Genomic DNA, 20,103 nt, shown 5'->3' with positions numbered 1-20,103 from the left:
ACACATAAACATACACCTTCCTAGCAGATGACCAAGCACATCATCATGAAATCTATAAGAAAAAAGAAATGAAATCAGTAAGTTTGTATAATTTATTGACAAATGAAACTGTCATGTTTTCAAGATAAATATTCATGGACTCGTCAACAAAACATAGTATCAGTGGGAAAGCGATCTATTACATGCATAAATCATTTGCTTATACAACGTAAAATATAGAATATCTATGTTTATATTTATAAACATATGTAATAATTAAGTACATTCATCATCTTATGTAAATCTGTTCATAAATGACTGTGAAATTTGGGATTAAAATTGGACGGAAAAAATAAAAACACACAAAACAAGGGGTATAACTCATGTATGAATGAATTAACTATTAATGAATGAGACAATACTTAATAAATGATTTTTTTGAGAGAGAGAAATGAATGAATGAATGACAAAGAAAACAGAAATGACTTACCACTATACAATATGATTATGAAATTCATGAAAAGTTTTATAGATATTTTAAATGGAAAAAGAATGCACAATATCTTAATCTGACTTGAGTATGGAATCCCATGATAAAATATTTAGCACCCCCTCTTTTTCTCTGACACCATTTTCTTGTAAGTTTTATAGTTACTAATGGCAAATAATAAATAAATAAATTGCAACCTCAAATACTTGCATAAATTCAGAATATTACATAAAAAACCTCAACATAAATGCATGAAGTGTCATCACACATGCAGATCACTAACATAAAGAAATCTATATTATTTTGTCATAAGATAAAAACAATCAACAAAAATCAGTGAGAACTAAACCTGAACAGCAATATCAGTACATTATTTCATAATTAATAATTTTATTTTATATATATTAAACATATTAAATAATTTATTAATTTATCATAACATTATCAACAATAATTAAATTTCACAACATGCAACCTAGAAATAAAAATGGACGGTATATAAACCACAACAAAATAGGCAGGGAAAAATCCCAGGAACCAACACTGTTTACACCACACCGAGATTATAATTGTATACATAATAATAATTGTATACATAATCATTTAACAATGACCATTATATTATAAATACTAGGTATCTGCTGTGCATAAATATTTCTCTTTGAGAATCATTTGAATAAAACTAGGCAAATAGCCACCTCTACCTAAACTGCATCAATTTTTATTTTATAGAAATGGATACTTCACACTTCACACTAAATAATAGCTGGTCAATGTATATCCTATAGCACTTTTATGTGTGGGATTAAATTAGTCATGATAAACAATGTACACAATTAAAATAAATAATTTCAAACAAAAAGGTCTAAAATAAATTACCCTTCCCCTCCCCTCTTTCCCAATCCATGAATATTTCATGTGAATTTTTTTTTCTACTGAATTGTACAGAGACCCCTTGGTGAATTTTCAGTCAATTTAACACTAAACATACTTCCACAATTTCTTCTTGCTTGCCTAAAACTTAAATTATTTTTTATACTCATAATCAAAGTGGAAACAATTATGAAATCTCTTAATAGTACTGAAGAGATGAGATAAATACATGTAGATACTGGCAAACTCCAAACAAAATAAATACATCAAACATAGGGTGACCATGGACGGCTTACATGTAAAAATATAAATTTTGTGGAAAATAAATGAAATACAGATTTGGTTCAAAAATAAAAATGAATAAACATAAATAAGTGCCAATTTTTGGAGGGAATCATATAAAACGTAATGGAAAAAATATCAAAAACGATTTTTCATGAGGTGATTTTTTTCAAAATAAGGTGATGAAGCAATTGAATCCATTGATGGTGTACTATAAGATCTCAGCTCTGTTTGTGCCCTTCCAATAGCTACACCTGATATCTACGCAGAACTGAATGGAATGTGATTTTATAGGGAATAAAAATGTTCCCTGGAAATGCATGCTTTAACAAATCACCTTTGAGAAAAAAAATGGATGTAAATCACTAAATTCATAAAACATCAACAACATGTACATCGTCTTAAAAATGAAGACGTAAATTATTTCAACATAACTCCATAACAAATCTTAAACTTCTCTTTATAACTCAACAACTTCTGGAGGTTAAAATACCAACTATTTTGATTTGGTAATTATGAGAAAAACATTAATGCTGGTCAAAAGTTTTTTTTAAAAAAAACATTTTTGTTAATACAATCAAACATTTAAATCCAGAAGCTTGTGTTCCCCAGCAAATGATTACTGAAATGTATCCTTTACAATTGGTATACAGTTTATGTTAAATAATGTAAATTCTGTTCACCACTTCAGAAGGAAAAGATACAGATTACTGGTGTCTGGATTATTCAGGTTTGACTGTATATTGTTAATTTCACATTAAGTAGGAATTGGGGCAACATCTGTCCCTTTAGAACGACAAAATTCTCTTCTTTTTTTGTTTAATATGGCAGAATATGGAAGGAACTTCACTTGTATTAAACAATGGGTTGGAATGATCATGTAAATTCAAGGAATTCTTTAAAGGAATGATTTCTGAGGACTGATTCCTTGAGAAAGGAATAAAACAATGTAAAACATAACAACTCAATCCTCTCTGTTGATCTTCTAAGTAACAAAGGTCTAGGTATATTCCAACAATAACACAAAGATGAACTCCCACAGACAAAAGCTAAAACTAGCAGAATTTCTGATGCTCTCTCTGGCAACTTGATGAAAAGTTTATTTAGGTAATATTGGGCCCAAGGGTGGTGTTCTGCCCCGGGCACTGGGCAAACTGCTATAGTAGCCACAGTCACTAAGAATGCCTTCTATGTAGGTCTGCATTTGTTCATAAGTAATTCCTGCTTCTTTAAAATCAGGATCAAACTGATGGTTCACTGGGGAAAAAAAGGTGAAATAATTTTACTAAAAAACTAATTTACAACACAATTAACTTTAATGAAATTTGTTCAGGAATATGAGTGATAAAAGTAATTTTACAGTTATCTTTTAAAGAAATAAATATGTACCTGTATTATCGTCTGGAGTGGTCTCCCCTTCTACAGAGCTTGCAGAGCTAACTTGCTTACTCTCTACTGGCCCTAGGTTCATGTCAATTATCTCCCTTGATCCAGACATCAACTGTGAAAACATTTAAATATATCACAAGTTTGTTCATATTCCTGTAATTATCAATAATACATGTATGTCTTAAGAATATATCAGCTGCACTTGCATTTTAACATTTCCACAAATAATTCTATACATATATAAGTTAGATAATGAGTAGATTTTTCATAAATCTGACAGAAAAAAAACTCCCTATTTTTTAACATTTCAGAATACTGTAAAAATATATATTTTTGTGAGGTCAAAATTTTGAGGTTTGAGCAGAAATTATTGGTTTGTGGAAATTTGATTTTGTGGTTCCAGAAATGTTGTGTAGTTATGCATATGAAATTTTACATTTTGTGGTGGACATAAATTCATGGGTCTCTTCATACTCAAAACAATGAAAATTACCCCCCCCCCCCCCCCCAAAAAAAAAAAATGTGTTTTCATTGTAAGCAAAAAGATTAATGAAAATTTTACATTAAATTTGTTAATTATCCCCTGAACCATTACCTTTTTGACCTCTGTCTTCAGATTGAGGCTGTTGCTATCCGTAGCAAACAGTGCCCTTTTGAACTTCTCCACCAGTCTGCGTTTAGGGTGTGGATCCAGTGTGGGTGGAAGCTGACAGATATACAGGATTTTGTGGAGCTGATTCATCATCTGCTGAATCGGGTCGCTGATCTGACGGACTTTACGCTGGGATATTGTCACAGTCGGGGTGTTAGCACTGTCTGCAAAACACAAAATAAATTATAAAATAACATTGCTATATATTAATATATGCAATATGTATATTCTTTCTCTTTTGACAAATGAAGGTTTTTTTTTTTTGTAAATACATAAGATTCCCATTACTATCAACTTCCTTCTTCAATATACCACTCCCAGTTATTACTTGCTTCTACCCTATTTTCAAAAATCAGTTATGTTCTGAGACAAAGACTTCATTTCCAAAAGGCTGGCAATAGTATAAATTACTGTTATTAAAATACTTACTGGGTCTCTTGGTTTTCTTCTTGTTTCTGACCACAGATTGAGGGGCAGGCAGGCTGTTAGAGCGATGGTAGTCCCGAGCTGTCAAACTCTGCTCGTGGCCGTTGATGAGCAGATCAGAGGAACTCGAAGCCGATGTCAGATTACTAGGGGATGGATCTCCTGAACTGTATCCTGAGTCACGAATCGTCCGAGCTATAGAAAGAGAACAAAGAAGTCAAAAAAAATTCCTCAATGTAAAGTGTACATGTATCTTTATTAGTACTACTATGATTCAATGGATTTAAACTCAAACTGATATATTTTTTCAATGCAATATTTATTAGAAGATTTACATATACTTGAACATAAAAGATTAGATAAATCTGCTTCTGAACTCACAGTGGCCATTAGGAATGTCAAGACTGAGAGGTGACAGTGTGAACGTTGACCGCTTGGGTCTGCGCTCGGCCCGTCTTGTCTTCGGGGTGTGGGGAGGTCGAGGGATGGAGGGGAGGCGTCTGGTCCCCCGGGTACTGCCAGCACTGCTCTCCCTGCTCTCACACTCACTACTGGGGCAGCTTTCATCCTCCTCATCAGAAGACAGACCTGTAATACATGTATACACATTGTCAGTAAGGCTTTAAATGGCAGAGTGAAGTGAATAGAGCAAAAATTAAAGTTTGACAGCACTTAAGAAATTTCAGCAGCTTAACAGACCAAGTCCTGTAAAATTTCATTAGGACTCTCCCATGCAAAACTGGTTATTAAGAAAACTTCTTTTATTACAAGAATACACAGAATGGAATTCAGACAACAACATAAATTTTAGAAGTTTCCTTTTATAATTTTTCCTACCTCCTGAAGAGAGGGACTCAGACTGTAAGGCTCGTGTGAACTCAACCTCCACTAGACTGGGGTCAATAATGTCCCCGTCTTTCAAGGCCACCGCCCCGCCACTACCAGCCAGGTTGGCCAAGCGGTCATACTTCTCCTGGGAAATCTGGAAGAGCTGATGGTACTTCTGCATGTTTTGGTTGGCCTCAAAGTAATGTCTGGAAATCAGAGAGTTTGATCATGATTATAGTAAGTGGTACACGTATTTGGGCCAGTGTGTCTGAATTTACAGTAGTCAATTTGAAAGGCACACATTTTCATAATCAACATTTATATCATTATAGTTCTCTATTTTTCATCTACTACATTTTGAATTCCCTGTTCACCTGCTTAATTTCTCGAACCCTTGATGCAAAAATATAAAACGAAAATAAAAATTCTGTGAACTAGACTGAATTTAGTGTCATATGAATGAGCAGATAAATATATGGTTCCTGTAAACAGTATTTTAAGCTATGTGAATATTGCGAGCTATATGCTACGTGTATATTGGTCAGACTTAGTCTATATTTTACCTTTGTGATTTCTTTTGTTCCTTCTCTAGCTTTTTCTCAAGTGTGATCTGATTAATCCTGAGGTTGTCCACATGCACCAGGAGTTTGTCAGCGATCTGCGACGCCAGCTGAACTGTATCTGGACGATCATCCACAGATTTGCATATACAGCTGAAAAACACAGGACAGTAGGATGTAAAATAAAAATCAGCTTTCCTGTTTATATCGTTCTAATACAATGCACTTATTTTAGTGGTAATCATAGTTTTGCACCTTTCTCGTTGCTTGTTTTTGGCTAATTTAAGAATATGCTTATATATTATTAAATAATATACATGTACATAAAGAAAAATATACAAAAGAAGCTTGGCTCCAAATGCGTTCATCTATGATTGTATCGATCAATTGATAAGGAAGATTTGCCAAGCTTGAGTGCCCTAATTTATATACGATTACAGAATTGGGTTCCATAACTTTAAAACATGTATATTTTGTTAATACTGTATCTGTAATGCTGTACAATACTTTAGAACTACTTGACATATTTTTTTTTTGATTATTGATCTCTGATGTATACCTCCTGACAGTCTGGATGATTCTGTCTGAGTAAGCACCCTCTGGAATAGCTGTATATTCCGCATTCACAATCTGTAACACAAACATTTCTATTTCAATCTCCCCATAATACTTCTAACTTCATGATAATTTTTGACAATAATTTTGCACAGCATTACATAATGATTGTGTAGTAATTACTTGATACATCTTTAATTGCAGAATTGATGTGTTTTTTTATGCCTTTCTCTAAATGAAATCATATGGATATATTTCCTAAAGATGTCCCTCACCTTGTTAACAAGCACCAACATATTGTCACTGAAGAATGGGGGCTGTAGTGTACACATCTGATACAGAATACAGCCCAGGGCCCAGACGTCAGCCTTCTCTCCGTACGGGAAATTCTGTACTATCTCTGGACTGTGTCAATAGAAAAAAAAAAACAACTTTGTAATATAAGGGGCCATCAGAGCTCTCAGACAATCAAGTTTTAAATAGTTCTTGAAAGTTTAGGAGTCGAATCTTTCTCTAGGCCAAAAGTTTCCTATCTCTTACTAATAAATGTATCCATGCAGAACAAAAATATATCTACTAGATCATAAGTAAAACAGTTTTAATTACACCTATCCTGTATATTTGTAATAATTCTCATTTTACGGAATCTAAAATAATGTGAAGTCAGCAAAGGACAGTCCTTACCATCAATAGAGAATAATGCCTACTTCTTACCACCAATGAAAAATAGTGCTAAGTATTTACAACCAATAGAGAATGGTACTCAATATTTATCACCAATAGAGAATGGTGCCCACTACTTATGACTTATAGAGAATATGGTGCCTACTACTTACCACCAATAGAGAATGGTGCCCACTACTTATGACTAATAGAGAATATGGTGCCTACTACTTACCACCTATAGAGAATGGTGCCCACTACTTATGACTTATAGAGAATATGGTGCCTACTACTTACCACCAATAGAGAATGGTGCCCACTACTTATGACTTATAGAGAATATGGTGCCTACTACTTACCACCAATAGAGAATGGTGCCCACTACTTATGACTTATAGAGAATATGGTGCCTACTACTTACCACCAATAGAGAATGGTGCCCACTACTTATGACTTATAGAGAATATGGTGCCTACTACTTACCACCAATAGAGAATGGTGCCCACTACTTATGACTAATAGAGAATATGGTGCCCACTACTTACCACCAATAGAGAATGGTGCCCACTACTGACGTCATCTTACTGCAGTCACTTCTCTTCTGTTTGGCTAGGCCAAAATCAGCTGGAAATATAAAGTCCATTATTGGTACATTGTATCTCAACATTCACTAAAGCATTGCAAGATAATTCCTTATTGACTGTGATTTCTGTTTCTATGAAAAAGTTTTAAATGATTTAAATTTTCAGCTTTCAAGGTCAAAAAAAAAAAAACGATTAAGATTAAGAGTAATAAACCCCAGAGCAGGAGGAGATAACTCTGAATAAAGCCTAAACCAGATGGAGATAAAATTAAGTTGGATGAAATGTGAATAAAGCCTAGATCAGGAGGAGGTAACTCCTGACTTACTAGCTATCAGGAGGATGTAACTCCTGACTTACTATATACATCAGGAGGAGATATCTCCTGACTTACTATATATGAGGAGGAGGTAATGCCCCGACTCACTATTCATCAGGAGGATATAACTCCTGACTTACTATATATCAGGAGGAGATAACCGCTGACTTACTGATAGTGACTTTGTCATCCTCTCCTAACATGATGTTGTTAGGGGTCAGGTCTCTATGAAGGATCCCCTTCTCTTTATGTAGGTATCTCAGTGCCAGCACCAACTATCAAAAGTAGAACAAATAAAGATTGAAATTTAACCACCTGCCCTCATCTTTTAAAATTATTATACAATAGCATTTAATTTGTAGAGAAAGAAAATATTGATGGTTTTAGTCTTTGCTTTTAGATCTGAAAAAAATATTTATGGCTTCTTTTCAATAAAAAGAGCATATAATGCCATGGAGTTATTGTTTTGTGATTTTGTATTTTTTATAGTACTGGGAAACAACAAAATTTTGAGTACATGCATTACCAGAATTCTGCAATACTGCACTGTATTGAGACAAGCATGGTATTATTAGTTAATTTGTTAAAGTGAAAAATACAAAAAGACCCCCCCCCCCCCCCCCTTGTACATCTATATGAAATATATGTATCTTGTATTCAAACACTAACCTGCATAAAAATGTTCCATATCCTATCCTCTGGAAACTTCATGTTCTTTTCCTTCAGTGAATTGAAGTGTTCCCCTAATGGGGCCCCTTCTATCAGTTCCATCACAATATACAATTTTTCTTCTAAAAGAGGGAGAAAAAATATATAGAATAATAATAAATATATATTATATATATATATACCAATTAACAATATTTGGGATTTTTCTAGCATAAACCATTTATTTGTACAAGAAAACTGTACTTAAATATATCTGGTTTATTACTTCAAAAATTTATCCACCCCAAGATTGTATGTACAAGTTGTTTTTGTCAACTAAAGCTATGGTTACATATATATATATATATTATTTCAAATTTTTTTTACCTTGTACAAATGTTTTATAGTAACGGACGATATTAGGGTGTTTCATCTGTTTCCGAATTATGGCGATTTCATTGATTATCTCCCCTACACTTTGATTTCGTTCCTGTGAATTCCGACCAAAGGCAGGCGACTCATAATTTATCTGTAAAAACAATTTTACAAATTAAGCAGTCTTAAATTGTTACTTTTAAAAGTCAGCATAGCAGCTTAGATCCCTTCAACATACTTTAATTTGGAAACATTCAGCTTTTAGATTTTCTCCAATATTTTGGACATTAAATTAAGGTGTTTCAATTTGACAAATTAGCCAATATTGAAAATAGAAATGCTGCATTCACTGATTAAACCTAGAAATTGACCTTACTTAAGCTAAATGTACAGAATATACACGTATCATTTTTCTTCATTTGTAGTGAGATGATTTTCTTGGAGGTTGACTTGACCTACTTTAAGGTTACCCTAACTTTAAGTACTCACCTCTTTCATGGCTAAGAAGGTCTGACCAGCAGTCCCCTTACACACTTTATATACAGATCCAAAAGCACCTTTCCCTAACAATTCGAACACAGAGTAGTCTCCAATATGGCGAGTTGGAGATCGGTTTAGATTTGTTTCCTGGATGTTAACCAGAATTTCCTCCACCACCTCAGCCTGTCAATATTATCACATTTTTAAATAAAAATTAAACCATCAATGTAAAACATTGTCAAATGTAAGTAGAAGTTCACTTTTCTTCATTTTCTTGTAATTCATGAACAAGTCAAAGCAAATTTTATTACATGATCTTATGCTTGAAGGGTAAATTTATGTAAGCAATTGCGTTAAAGCTAACACTCATTTTGGGGACAAATTTTTGTGGTTTACATGGTTGATTATTTCTTGGGGATTTGATTTCATGGTTGAAGTGTTCATTTATAACAAAGCTGGAATTTTACATTTCAAATGAATTAGTGTGTTTCTGCATAACACAAAAACATCAAAAATTAAACCCCACACGAAATTTCGTGATTTCAAAGTACATTTTTACCAGTGAAAAATTTACAATCAAGAAACTTACAGTCAAGCCATTAATTTTTTCCACCAGTGGCTTGTATTCATTCAAATCTTGTTTATAGTGACCAATGTTAATAAACATTTCAAATAAATCCACAGGAAATAATCGCTTAAACAGACGTCGATTTCTCTCCATACTGAACAAAAAACGAAGAGCACGAAAACTGTATTTCTGCAGACTTTTACAAAGTTTTGTTTCTTCAGGTGAGCACTTTTCACACGGGGGTAAAATTAAACATCCCAGGGTATAAATCCCGTTTGACTGAACAATTTGTTGTGCATTAGCATCGTTCATGACAAGTTCTGTTAACGCCGTACAGCATGCTGTAAAAGAGGAAATTTCTCAAAATATACACTCTGTATGAGTCCCAGGTCAAACCAATTTATACAGTAGTAAAACAATGCCTGCGAAATTTTGACACTTGGTTTTTATACTTAGAGAAGAGATATTACACATAAGTATATCACATACCACATTTCACTTGATATTTTTGATCCATGAGTTCCTCAGCCTATTAAAAGAGAAAAAATTGTAAAATATTTTTGTCTGTGATTGAAATCAAAATTTGTCTATAATAATTAGGCTTGAAAGCGGCAGAATTATTATTATAATTACCTACATCCCTAAATTTAGAGGAAAATATATACATGTATTATAGAATGCTGAAAAAAATTACTTTTTTTCAACATTAATTCCAACAAGTTATAGGGAATACAATGTAACACCTTTCATTAAGTATAATAGTAATGATAGGTGAAAAACATAATTGCAGAGAAATGCAAACTGTCTGCAGAATCAATGAGATGGCTTGGTTATAAATGGTACCACCACAATTTCTCTTGAAACAGAGCCAGTGTACTGATCATTCAAAACCATGCAACACTCTAGAGGAGTTACAAATGTCATTGCTATGGAGATGCATGAAAGTGTTAGGAATGCAGAACAAAGAACTTTTATGAAGACATCACCATGAATGAGCTTTATTTTAATGGACTGAATGAATGGAAAGCAAAGTGATTAATGTTCGCTGGCAAAGTGTCATGCATGATTTTGATCACTGCAAAGCAGGCAAAAGGTCAAGGCTAAATTCACCTGTCTGCCTGATGATTTCTCATTGGCTGCCATAACATGATCGAATACTATCTGTCAGATTTCAGAAAAAAGATAACATGATATTTTTCTTCACTTACACAGCAAAGGGAGTTTTTTTTGTTTATTAATTTGTATTCAAGTAAATATTGAGTATTATCATTTCTTTTCAAATTGGTATAAAATATACTGGAGATAAATTCTTACATCTTCCATGGCTGATCTGCCATGTGGTCCAGCACTCGCTGCTCCACAACCATTCTCACTTCGCTCCGTCATGAAATTTCTGTCATTCCTATAATCAATGCAAATTTCCTTGATTTAAATCATAGAGATTTTCTACAGACTTTAAGAGTTATTTCCCTTATTCCTATAATGAATCAACATTTGCCATAATTCCTTTACATTTTCAAAATTCATACTACCATGCTTATAATCTAAAGGCAACTTCTTTTTTTCAATAAGCATGCAATCCCACTAAGATCTCTAATCTTATTTACAATCTGGATATCTTATGGATATTTTTGTAGTAAAATACCCACTTTCTGAATAGAGACTTTATCGTAGAAATCCCAATGAAATCTCTAACTTTATCTACAATATGGATATTCTTTTTAACCTCATCAACAGTATGGATATTAAATCCTAACCCCATTCACATATTTCCAGTATATGACTGACCTCAGTAGAGATAGAATTGTGGGTATCCCTCCCATTTGCCGAATCTCTTTATTGGCCTCGGGGTAAGTACACATGTGGATTAAACACTGGATAACAGGGAGGAGAAGATTCACATTATCAAAGTGTAACTGACTCAGAAGAATGGGGATGCCTTGGTGCTCCTGCACCAATTCCTGACACGAGCGTTCATGACAAAGTCTCTGAAGAAGCTTGGCCGCCAGTCTACAAAGTCAAACACATACTCTTGATGTATTTAGAAAATGTGAATTCTCAACTCAAATCATTTCGGAAAATCTTGAAATCAGAATCAAAAGATATATTACTGCTTTAAAACAAAATTTTGTGACCTACTTTTTGGACAAACTGTCATAGTCCTTTATAATTTCCAGCAAATCTTCAGCACAATTTCTCTCTGCAATCAGCTTCCTGGCTTCTGGGCTGTGAAACAACATCAAATTATTCCTTAAAGTCTGAATACCAGCTTTTCTTAAAGTTTAATGTTATTTCATAAACTTATGCTCCTTTGAAACATTCACACTGTGATTTTGATTTTTAAATCATGTAAAATTACCATTGAGCTAAGGCAAGAAGAGCATGTAGAGCACAGTGGAGTGCAATAAGGTCATCGCCATGGCCGCGTAGCAAAAGAAGGAGTCCCTCATGAACTTTACACTCAATCAGCCATTCTCTCTGTGTCTCATTCACAGCAGCAAACTTCTGGAAAATGTCTAAAAGCAGACAAGACCATAACTCAAGAGAAGTCAGCCAAATAAGAAAATGTTATGATTTGGTGTTGGGAGCATTGTATAAATATTTTGTAATTGGGAATTACATGTACCACAGATTATGAAGGACTTTTGAAATTGAGAACTTACTTGACATTTCCTTCAGTATATCCACTAGATAAGGTGAGTCTCCATAGAGTAGGTAGCTCTTGGTTGCTTTGGTGAACAGCTGAAACACGGAAATAAATAAAGTTAGTGAAACAAGCTACAGTTGTGCTAATATTACATCAAAGTCTGTAGCATAGTAAAAATTCCCAAGCAGAGGAAATTAAATGGCAATTGAAACCTCTAAGCAAAGAAAAAATGAAAAGGGAAATACTCAGGTCTAAGTATTAGTAAAATAATAATACTAAAAAACTTCAAATTGAAACAAAAAAAGATAAGACCGCAAATCATAAATGTAGTTTGGAAGATTGTAAGATTAGAAAGACAGAATTTCAAATAGGCCATTTTGGCTTTTAATGCCTTAAATTAAATAAGAAACTAATGGTGAAGACATACGTATGTTTATATACCTCTGTGGGAACTTGTAAAGTTTGTTTTATTTTTATATACCTCTGTGAGGACTTGAAGTCCACTTAGAGAGTAGAAGACCTTCTGGTATTCCGGATCTCTCATCAGGATCCGGAGGCAGGTCACCAATCGAAGGACATTCTCTGGAGGAGCAGAGGTGATCCAGTCCCTGAGAATTATAGAGATTAAATGTAATCCAGGTACAGTCATAAGGGTACCAAAAGTCTATTTATAAAGGTAATCCAGGTGCAGTCATAAAAGTACCACGAATCTATCTACATAGGTAATCCAGGTACAACAAATATACATTTCTAAAGGTGATCCACATACAGTCATATGGTACAACAAATCTATTCATACAGTTGAACCTCGCTATCTCGAATACTATGGATATGTGGGAGTGATTTTGAAGTCCTAAGTGCTTAATTCTTACGTGTTTTACCCTTGATATCTCAAAATTCTCAGATATCTCAAAGTATTTTCTTGATCCCGTAAAGTTCGAGATAACGAGATTTGACTGTATTTATGTACTCCACATACAGATATAAACACAATTTATCTATTATAAAAGTAATCCAGGTAAGGATATAATGGTACAACAGACATATTTAAATAGGTAATCCATGTACACATGTATACATGTACAACAGATCTACATATTTACCAGCACAGTTAATCTGTATGCTTAGCTTTTAGACTTGAGTACAATTTTCTTTTAAATGCAGGTATATGTGTACTTACACACAACATACTCTCTGTTTGATCAGTGCTGAGAAAACTTCTGAAAATTTTTCATGAAGGGGATGATTCACAAACTGTCTTTGGGACTGGTACTTTAAGCTAAAATAGAATTGTCATTGTTTTAAAAGGCCATTTTATAAAAGATAAAAAAAATTACTATAATTCAGCTCATGTTAAATTCAACTTAGATTTGAAGATTTTGCAGTATTTTTAAAAAGTTTTTCACTCACTGAAAGAATTTACACTCCAATAAAGTAGAATAGTACTTAACACGCACTGCAGATATAAGATTATTGTTTTGATTTTTTTTTGTTTCTGTTGACTTACTTGAACTTTTCTAGGACTAGACTTTCGGTTGACTGCTGTTGCTTAACTTAATCCTTGATCTTTTCTAGGACTAGACTCTCAGTTGAATGACGTTGTTCAACTTACTTGAACTTTTCTAAGACTAGACTTTCGGTTGACTGCTGTTGCTTAACTTACTTGAACTTTTCTAGGACTAGACTTTCGGTTGACTGCTGTTTCTTAACTTAATCCTTGATCTTTTCTAGGACTAGACTCTCAGTTGAATGACGTTGTTTAACTTACTTGAACTTTTCTAAGACTAGACTTTCGGTTGACTGCTGTTGCTTAACTTACTTGAACTTTTCTAGGACTAGACTTTCGGTTGACTGCTGCTGGTGTTGGACGCTCCTGCCCTGGGGACACGGCCATTGTTGATGGCCGACATTTACAGTTTTCTTTGAGGATATGGATGGAAGCTAAATAAATGAAACAAATAGCATGTTGAATAGCATGAAATATTAAGAAAAAAAATTCACATTGTTTTTTGTTTTTTTTATTCTCACATCTCATATACTTGCTCAAATAAATCAAAAAAAAAAAATTAAACACAATTAACTGCTTTTGTTGAAAAATATGAATGAACAAGTAGCTCTGGGTTTATGTGCATGAGTAAAATTTAAATAGGAACATGCACTGATGAACTGTAAATTTGTAGATATTGGGTTTTTTTCCCATTGTGTTTATTTTTTTATAAGCAGTAAATTGAGAGAAATTGTGAATTTAATATCTAAACTCTTTGTGGTGTAATGCTTGCACTTTTTGAACTAAAAAAAAATCAAATTGGTCAATCAACTTTAAATTCTGGGCCATAAAACTCATTCATCCCTTTTTCCATTGCAATGTCATTCTGACAAGTTAAGTCTTGAAAAGAAAAACTTGAAAAAGTTGTGCAATACTTAAAGCATTCAACCCATTTAGGAAATTCCCAGGTATACAAAAACTATTGAAAAAAAGTTTTGACAGTGAGATTGGCCCTAAGAAAAACAGACCTATGTTCACCTCGACACTTCAATTAAAGGGTTTAATCTCTCAGAGTACATACAGACACTGCTTTAACACTATCAGTCATAAAATCCTTCAGGGTCTTAGACATATACATTGTAAATACTTCCCACCTTGATTTATGATGTGGATATATCGATGACAAGACAGAAATATTGGGGTATCATATACAGAATATCAATACATGTATTGATCATCTTAGCTTCTTTAATGCACACACTGTGTTCAAATGAGAATTTAAGACTGGCAATTGAACATACATGTATTAATCTAGAAAAATTTGTATATTTTTTCACCCTTTCTTTGGTTAATAATAGAAAAAGGTTTGATAACTTATTCCCTAACTAGTACGTAGATACTCTTAAGCCTCCAGCTGTATATTTCAATCATCAGTCTGTCACATCCAGGGTATGCTTGGATAAGAGGTCCATTTATATACTGACAATTTAATGTAACTCACTAAAGCCTATATAAGTCATATGACAATTACTTCCACCTCTACACACTACTAATCTGTTTTTTTTTGTTTTTTTTTTTTTGGTAAAATGGAGCACTGAGAAGTGAAACACTGAGAGAATTAAGCATTAAAGCATTGAGGAGTTAGAATATTGAGTGGAGATTTAAGAAATTATGATACCGAGTGGATCGAGTACTGAGGAGATAGAATACTGAGGAAGCATTGAGGAGAATAAGTTAGAATACTGATGAAGCATTGAGGAGAATATGAAGCATTGAGGAGATTAAGTTAAATATCGTACTAACCTGTTGTTTGTTAAGTGGAGCATTTAGGAGTTGGAGAAGCTGTCTAAGTCTTTTGCAGTCACTGAAAAATATAATATATCCCAGTCATTTCTGGTCAATCATGGTTTAGAATTAAGTATGTAAATAATAATTATATATGTATAAGCTTAATAAAACCTCAACTCATCAACTTGTTTGAGGTATAGTAATTCAATCTGTATATGTATAATGCTTGAATATTTAAGGGGGAAGGGTATTATTGATATAGATATTTGGAATGCTACTAATTCATACTTTACATGAATTTCTGTTCAGGGTTTGTGTATTCCAAAGTGAAATACTGAGTTCAATAAATATATTCAACTGAAAATTTTGTTTCTATAATACTTCTTTCATAAACAGCTTGATATGACAAAAACTGGCTCTTTTTCAGCTCTCTCTACATCACAAACATAATTATATACACATTTTAAAAAAATATTGATCTATACCAGTTTTTTTTCTTCTGATGCCTAAAAGCAAGCTGTACATAAAAATTAAGCATCTCCCATTCAGAGAGTCAATTAATCACTTTGTAATCAGAGCCCCCCTGGTGAGAAATTCAACCGGATCTAAAAAAATCCCCACAATTAGCCATTGACACAGTCTACTTAAAGGGTATGTATATATACCACCCCCATATTGTGGGAGGGAGTAATTCTTTTATCTATTCAATTATGCCTCATTGTGCAAACAGGATTTTATCAAAATATTTAAATCCTCTATATAATATCTCACATACAAGTTCCAAATAAAAGTTTTAGGTTACAGCTGTTCCATCTACTTTTAATACAAAGTTATAAATAAGAAATAAAGCTATCTTTATGTCATTTGAATGCAAGTTCTTAGCTTGTGGAGAACTTTAAGGTCATTGAAATCTATTATTCTGAATATAATCATGAAAGTAAACGTAATTCTGTAGAGTGTATATATATAAGATCTAAACTTAAAAAAAAAGTTGAATTTATAATTAAAATAGACATCCATCATGATATTTTTAAAAAGTAAAATTCAAGGAAATTTTTTTCCGGACCAAGTTGTCTACAAAAACATTCATGCAGTCCCTTATTTCCTTTCCCGTTTTTCATTTAATTATCAGTATACACCTAACGATGGGAATGACCTCAGTTTACAACACCAAATCAGGCCGAACCTTTTTTTAATTAATCATTCACTCTCAACTCCTAATGAAAAGCTATCACACGGTTTCTAAATTCCAATCTTTACCAGCCTCAGCCAATTCCATGATAAATCAATTACCAACAATGGACTTCTCATTCAAAGAAAAAAACCTATAAATGGCTAACACATCCAGCATACAATATATACCCGTAACTGCATTAGTGGTTAGTCAATTAGTGATATTTCCCTTAATTGATTATTGATAAATGTCTGTCAGGACATATTTATAGGTAAAAACCTTAATGACTTTTGTATATCACTCCCATGCCTGGCTGCTAATCCAATCTCCTATATTGGTCAAGCCTGCATTTATAATTCATTGTGCCTACCTTGCCATAATATTAGCAGGTAATCAGAATGTGTGTACAAATATACCTGGTTTGTAAGCGCTGTAAGAAGATTACCAAAATTAGCTGTGAGCCTTTTCTGAACTGTTGTAAGAATGGTTCATAATTAAAGTTGCCTAATTCATAGCTTTATTAGCAGGTGTTTATATTCCAGTACATGTCGAAAATACAACACACGAGATTATATCTACATGTTTAATATATTAGAAGTATAAATTACCTACAACAATAGAGGGATTTTATATATGTAACTATAAGTTTATCTATTTATAAAATATTCCACCATCACTTTAATGAATGTACTGCATATTAAATAAATTAACACATGCAATGTGTTTAATCTCAATAGTTAATTCAAATTCTAGCAGAGAATTTGATTAAAAAAAAAATCTATTTGATCAGTTTTTTTTTATCATTTTATCAGCTTAAATTGTACAATATCAATAATCATGCAGTTTGTAAAGACAGCAGTTCATGTGTTTCATTTAATATTTATTACATTTCAAGATAATTAAGTTAAAATTATTGGTTACTAAAACATGCAATTTGTAAAAAGCACACAGAACAATACCTGCATGTATGTCATATATATGTTTCGAGATAAAAAAGCACACCAAGATTAGGTGTATACAGTGCACGATTCCAAATATACTGTACATACATGGACTGTCAACATGTGACAGTAAGCTCATAATCATTTTTTTTTTTGCATAGTAAAGAGAGAGGACTGACCAAGTTTGTAAATGCATAAAAAAATATAATTAATTTGTATGATTCTGAATTTAAATATGATTCTTACTTTAATCATACTTTAGTTAACCTTTACAATAAATTATGTTATAGGGCTAGTCTACATTTAGATGACATTTAGTCTTTTTAAAATTTACTCATTTGTAGCAATCAACAATCCTTTCATTTCATCAGATTACATAAATGCTAATTTGTAAATTAATGTAAAATTTATTTAAATACAATACTATTTTCAAAACATATTTGAGACGTCTATCTCTTGCTGTTAACGTTGAGTTTTATCTGAAATATTTTAATCCTATTTCGACATTTGACAATGTTTGAATTGGGCTCTGTACAAATACACTGAAACATACGATTCTAATCAGCTGTTCGGCCTATTGAATTTCAGTTCATGACCTTCTTGAAATGACTGTGTAAGTAAGTAACACAATATTTAAAAGAATTGATAATTAAGCACAATTGTTTGCACTCTGTTCATGCAGGGTGCAATGTATACTTCAAATGATCTGATATTTCTGCGCTACTCAATAGCTTTTCCAATTAAATTGATCAAAAAGGAGAAGTGTTCGTGACCAAAACTGTTTTAACTGTCCTCTTTGACTGGAACATTATACCAGGCTGATAAGAAAGTAAAGTCTATTTTAGGAAAAAATACATAAATGCAGTACTATTGAAAATATATTTGTGGTTACTACAAACGGATATATTGTACACAACACTATTTTCAGTTCAGGAAGTATTCCAAAAATAGTTCAGAATATAGAACTTCCATTTGTAGAGGATATTCTCTGTTGTTCATGCAGGGTCAAGATTGTTAGAATAATCTAACTGTGTCTCTTGAGTCGACAAGCCCTCACCAATGGGTCTGAAGGACAATATAATTTTAATGACAGAACATTCTATCTAGGGTCATGGATATAGGCAGGACTTAAACAATTCCTTTTAGTTGTAAATGACAATATTCAAAAAATTCACCAAACCAATGCTGACCAGGAAAAAAAAAATAAATGAATACTTTTACCTATTAAAGTTCTACCCTTTGACCTGTTATATTGACAAAGGTCATGACACACCACAAAATGATCAAGGTTTCATTTTTTTTTTATACCCTGATACAAAAGACCTGTAATTTCTAAAAATAAAACATGTTTGGAAATATCAACTGATCAAAGAGTTAAGTTTTGTCTGCCTACTTTAAACTTATCGATCTTCAAGCCTAAATTCCTTACCAAACTCTTACATATCCATATACAGTAAAAACTGTATAATCTGTCACCTGTGTAATCTAGATACAGTAAAAACTGTATAATCTGTCACCTGTGTAATTTAGATACAGTAAAAACTGTATAATCTGTCATCTGTGTAATCTAGATACAGTAAAAACTGTATAATCTGTCACCTGTGTAATCCGTTTTACTGTGAATTTTTACCTTCATTTTCATTCCATCTTAATTAACTATTTTCCGTGCAAGTTCTGCACACTTAGCTGTGCAGTCCTATACCCTGTCTATTCTGACCAAGTTTTGTCTCAGTGCATGTTGGATGATACAGGTTTCACTGTATTACACATTCCATGGGAGAAACTTATAGCTTTATTCAAACAGTTCAGACGACATTTAAAGAGTAGATTACAAGAAATTAAAATGCAAATCACACATAAATAAAATTTTGGAAGGCATTATGCAATTTATCAGGTGAGCACCCTAAAATTCTAAAAAAAAAAAAAAAAAGACGATATGAAGCTTCAAGTATTTACTCACTCATTAGAGGGTGGAGATCTCTTTCTTTCCTGGGTGGGCATGTTCTAATGGACGGATTAGAGTGATAAGGACCCACAACGGACCTCTCCTTTACATGGTGGAGTCTTCTTTGTCTAGCTACATCTAAAATGTACATTAACATGATAAATAATAGGCATGTATTCAAGTAATCTACCCTAAACATCTAGTACTCTGTGAACCTGTTTGAACTTTAAAATGCTGCATAAACAATATCATTGTTAGAAATCTTCATGCTTTTCCTTTATTATTAGGCATTAAGTGAATGAACCTTCAGTTTTTAATGGTACATGTAGAACACTGCTGTTATTGATGTACATTACATCAGAGACCAGTCATTATGGTTTCATATGAAAATTGAACTTTGTCCTTTGCTTAAATGTCTGACTACAATGCTGCTATTTGTATGTATTGTGACCAA

The 20,103-nt window shown here is 32.8% G+C and overlaps 1 protein-coding gene across 1 annotated transcript; it reads right to left on the bottom strand.

The window, feature by feature from the left end:
• Nucleotides 1-294: 294 nt before the first annotated feature.
• LOC133194191 (serine/threonine-protein kinase Nek10-like) lies at nt 295-19,783 on the bottom strand. The gene is made up of 26 exons (XM_061330195.1): nt 19,665-19,783; nt 15,605-15,665; nt 14,135-14,256; nt 13,496-13,594; nt 12,797-12,923; nt 12,332-12,410; nt 12,028-12,184; nt 11,808-11,894; nt 11,457-11,678; nt 10,983-11,070; nt 10,158-10,197; nt 9,690-10,009; nt 9,110-9,283; nt 8,633-8,774; nt 8,267-8,388; nt 7,770-7,872; nt 7,243-7,321; nt 6,310-6,439; nt 6,039-6,109; nt 5,483-5,632; nt 4,929-5,125; nt 4,473-4,679; nt 4,095-4,286; nt 3,609-3,829; nt 3,014-3,125; nt 295-2,881 (listed from the first exon to the last, which is right to left on the bottom strand). The coding sequence occupies exons 1-26, from the start codon at nt 19,703-19,705 to the stop codon at nt 2,724-2,726; spliced, it is 3,501 nt and encodes a 1,166-aa protein (XP_061186179.1). The 5' UTR covers nt 19,706-19,783; the 3' UTR covers nt 295-2,723.
• Between the last annotated feature and the right edge of the window lie 320 nt (nt 19,784-20,103).

The sequence above is a fragment of the Saccostrea echinata genome, unplaced genomic scaffold, assembly GCF_033153115.1.
Source record: "Saccostrea echinata isolate AGI-Se365-2 ecotype Australia unplaced genomic scaffold, CSIRO_AGI_Sech_v1 ptg000028l, whole genome shotgun sequence".
Taxonomy (NCBI): Eukaryota; Metazoa; Mollusca; class Bivalvia; order Ostreida; family Ostreidae; genus Saccostrea; species Saccostrea echinata.
The sequence above is the reverse complement of the archived record's forward strand: the minus strand, read 5'-3'. Positions and strand labels throughout refer to the sequence as shown.

Bases quoted from the DNA above. Each gene is read 5' to 3' on its own strand.
- LOC133194191 (XM_061330195.1), bottom strand. From the start codon at position 19,705: ATGCCCACCCAGGAAAGAAAGAGATCTCCACCCTCTAATGA. The intron at 10,198-10,982 runs GTAAGAATTTAT...CTCTTTTAATAG, and splicing joins GCAGATCAGCCATGGAAGAT to GCTGAGGAACTCATGGATCA. The intron at 9,284-9,689 runs GTAAGTTTCTTG...TAATATTGACAG, and splicing joins AAAAAATTAATGGCTTGACT to GCTGAGGTGGTGGAGGAAAT.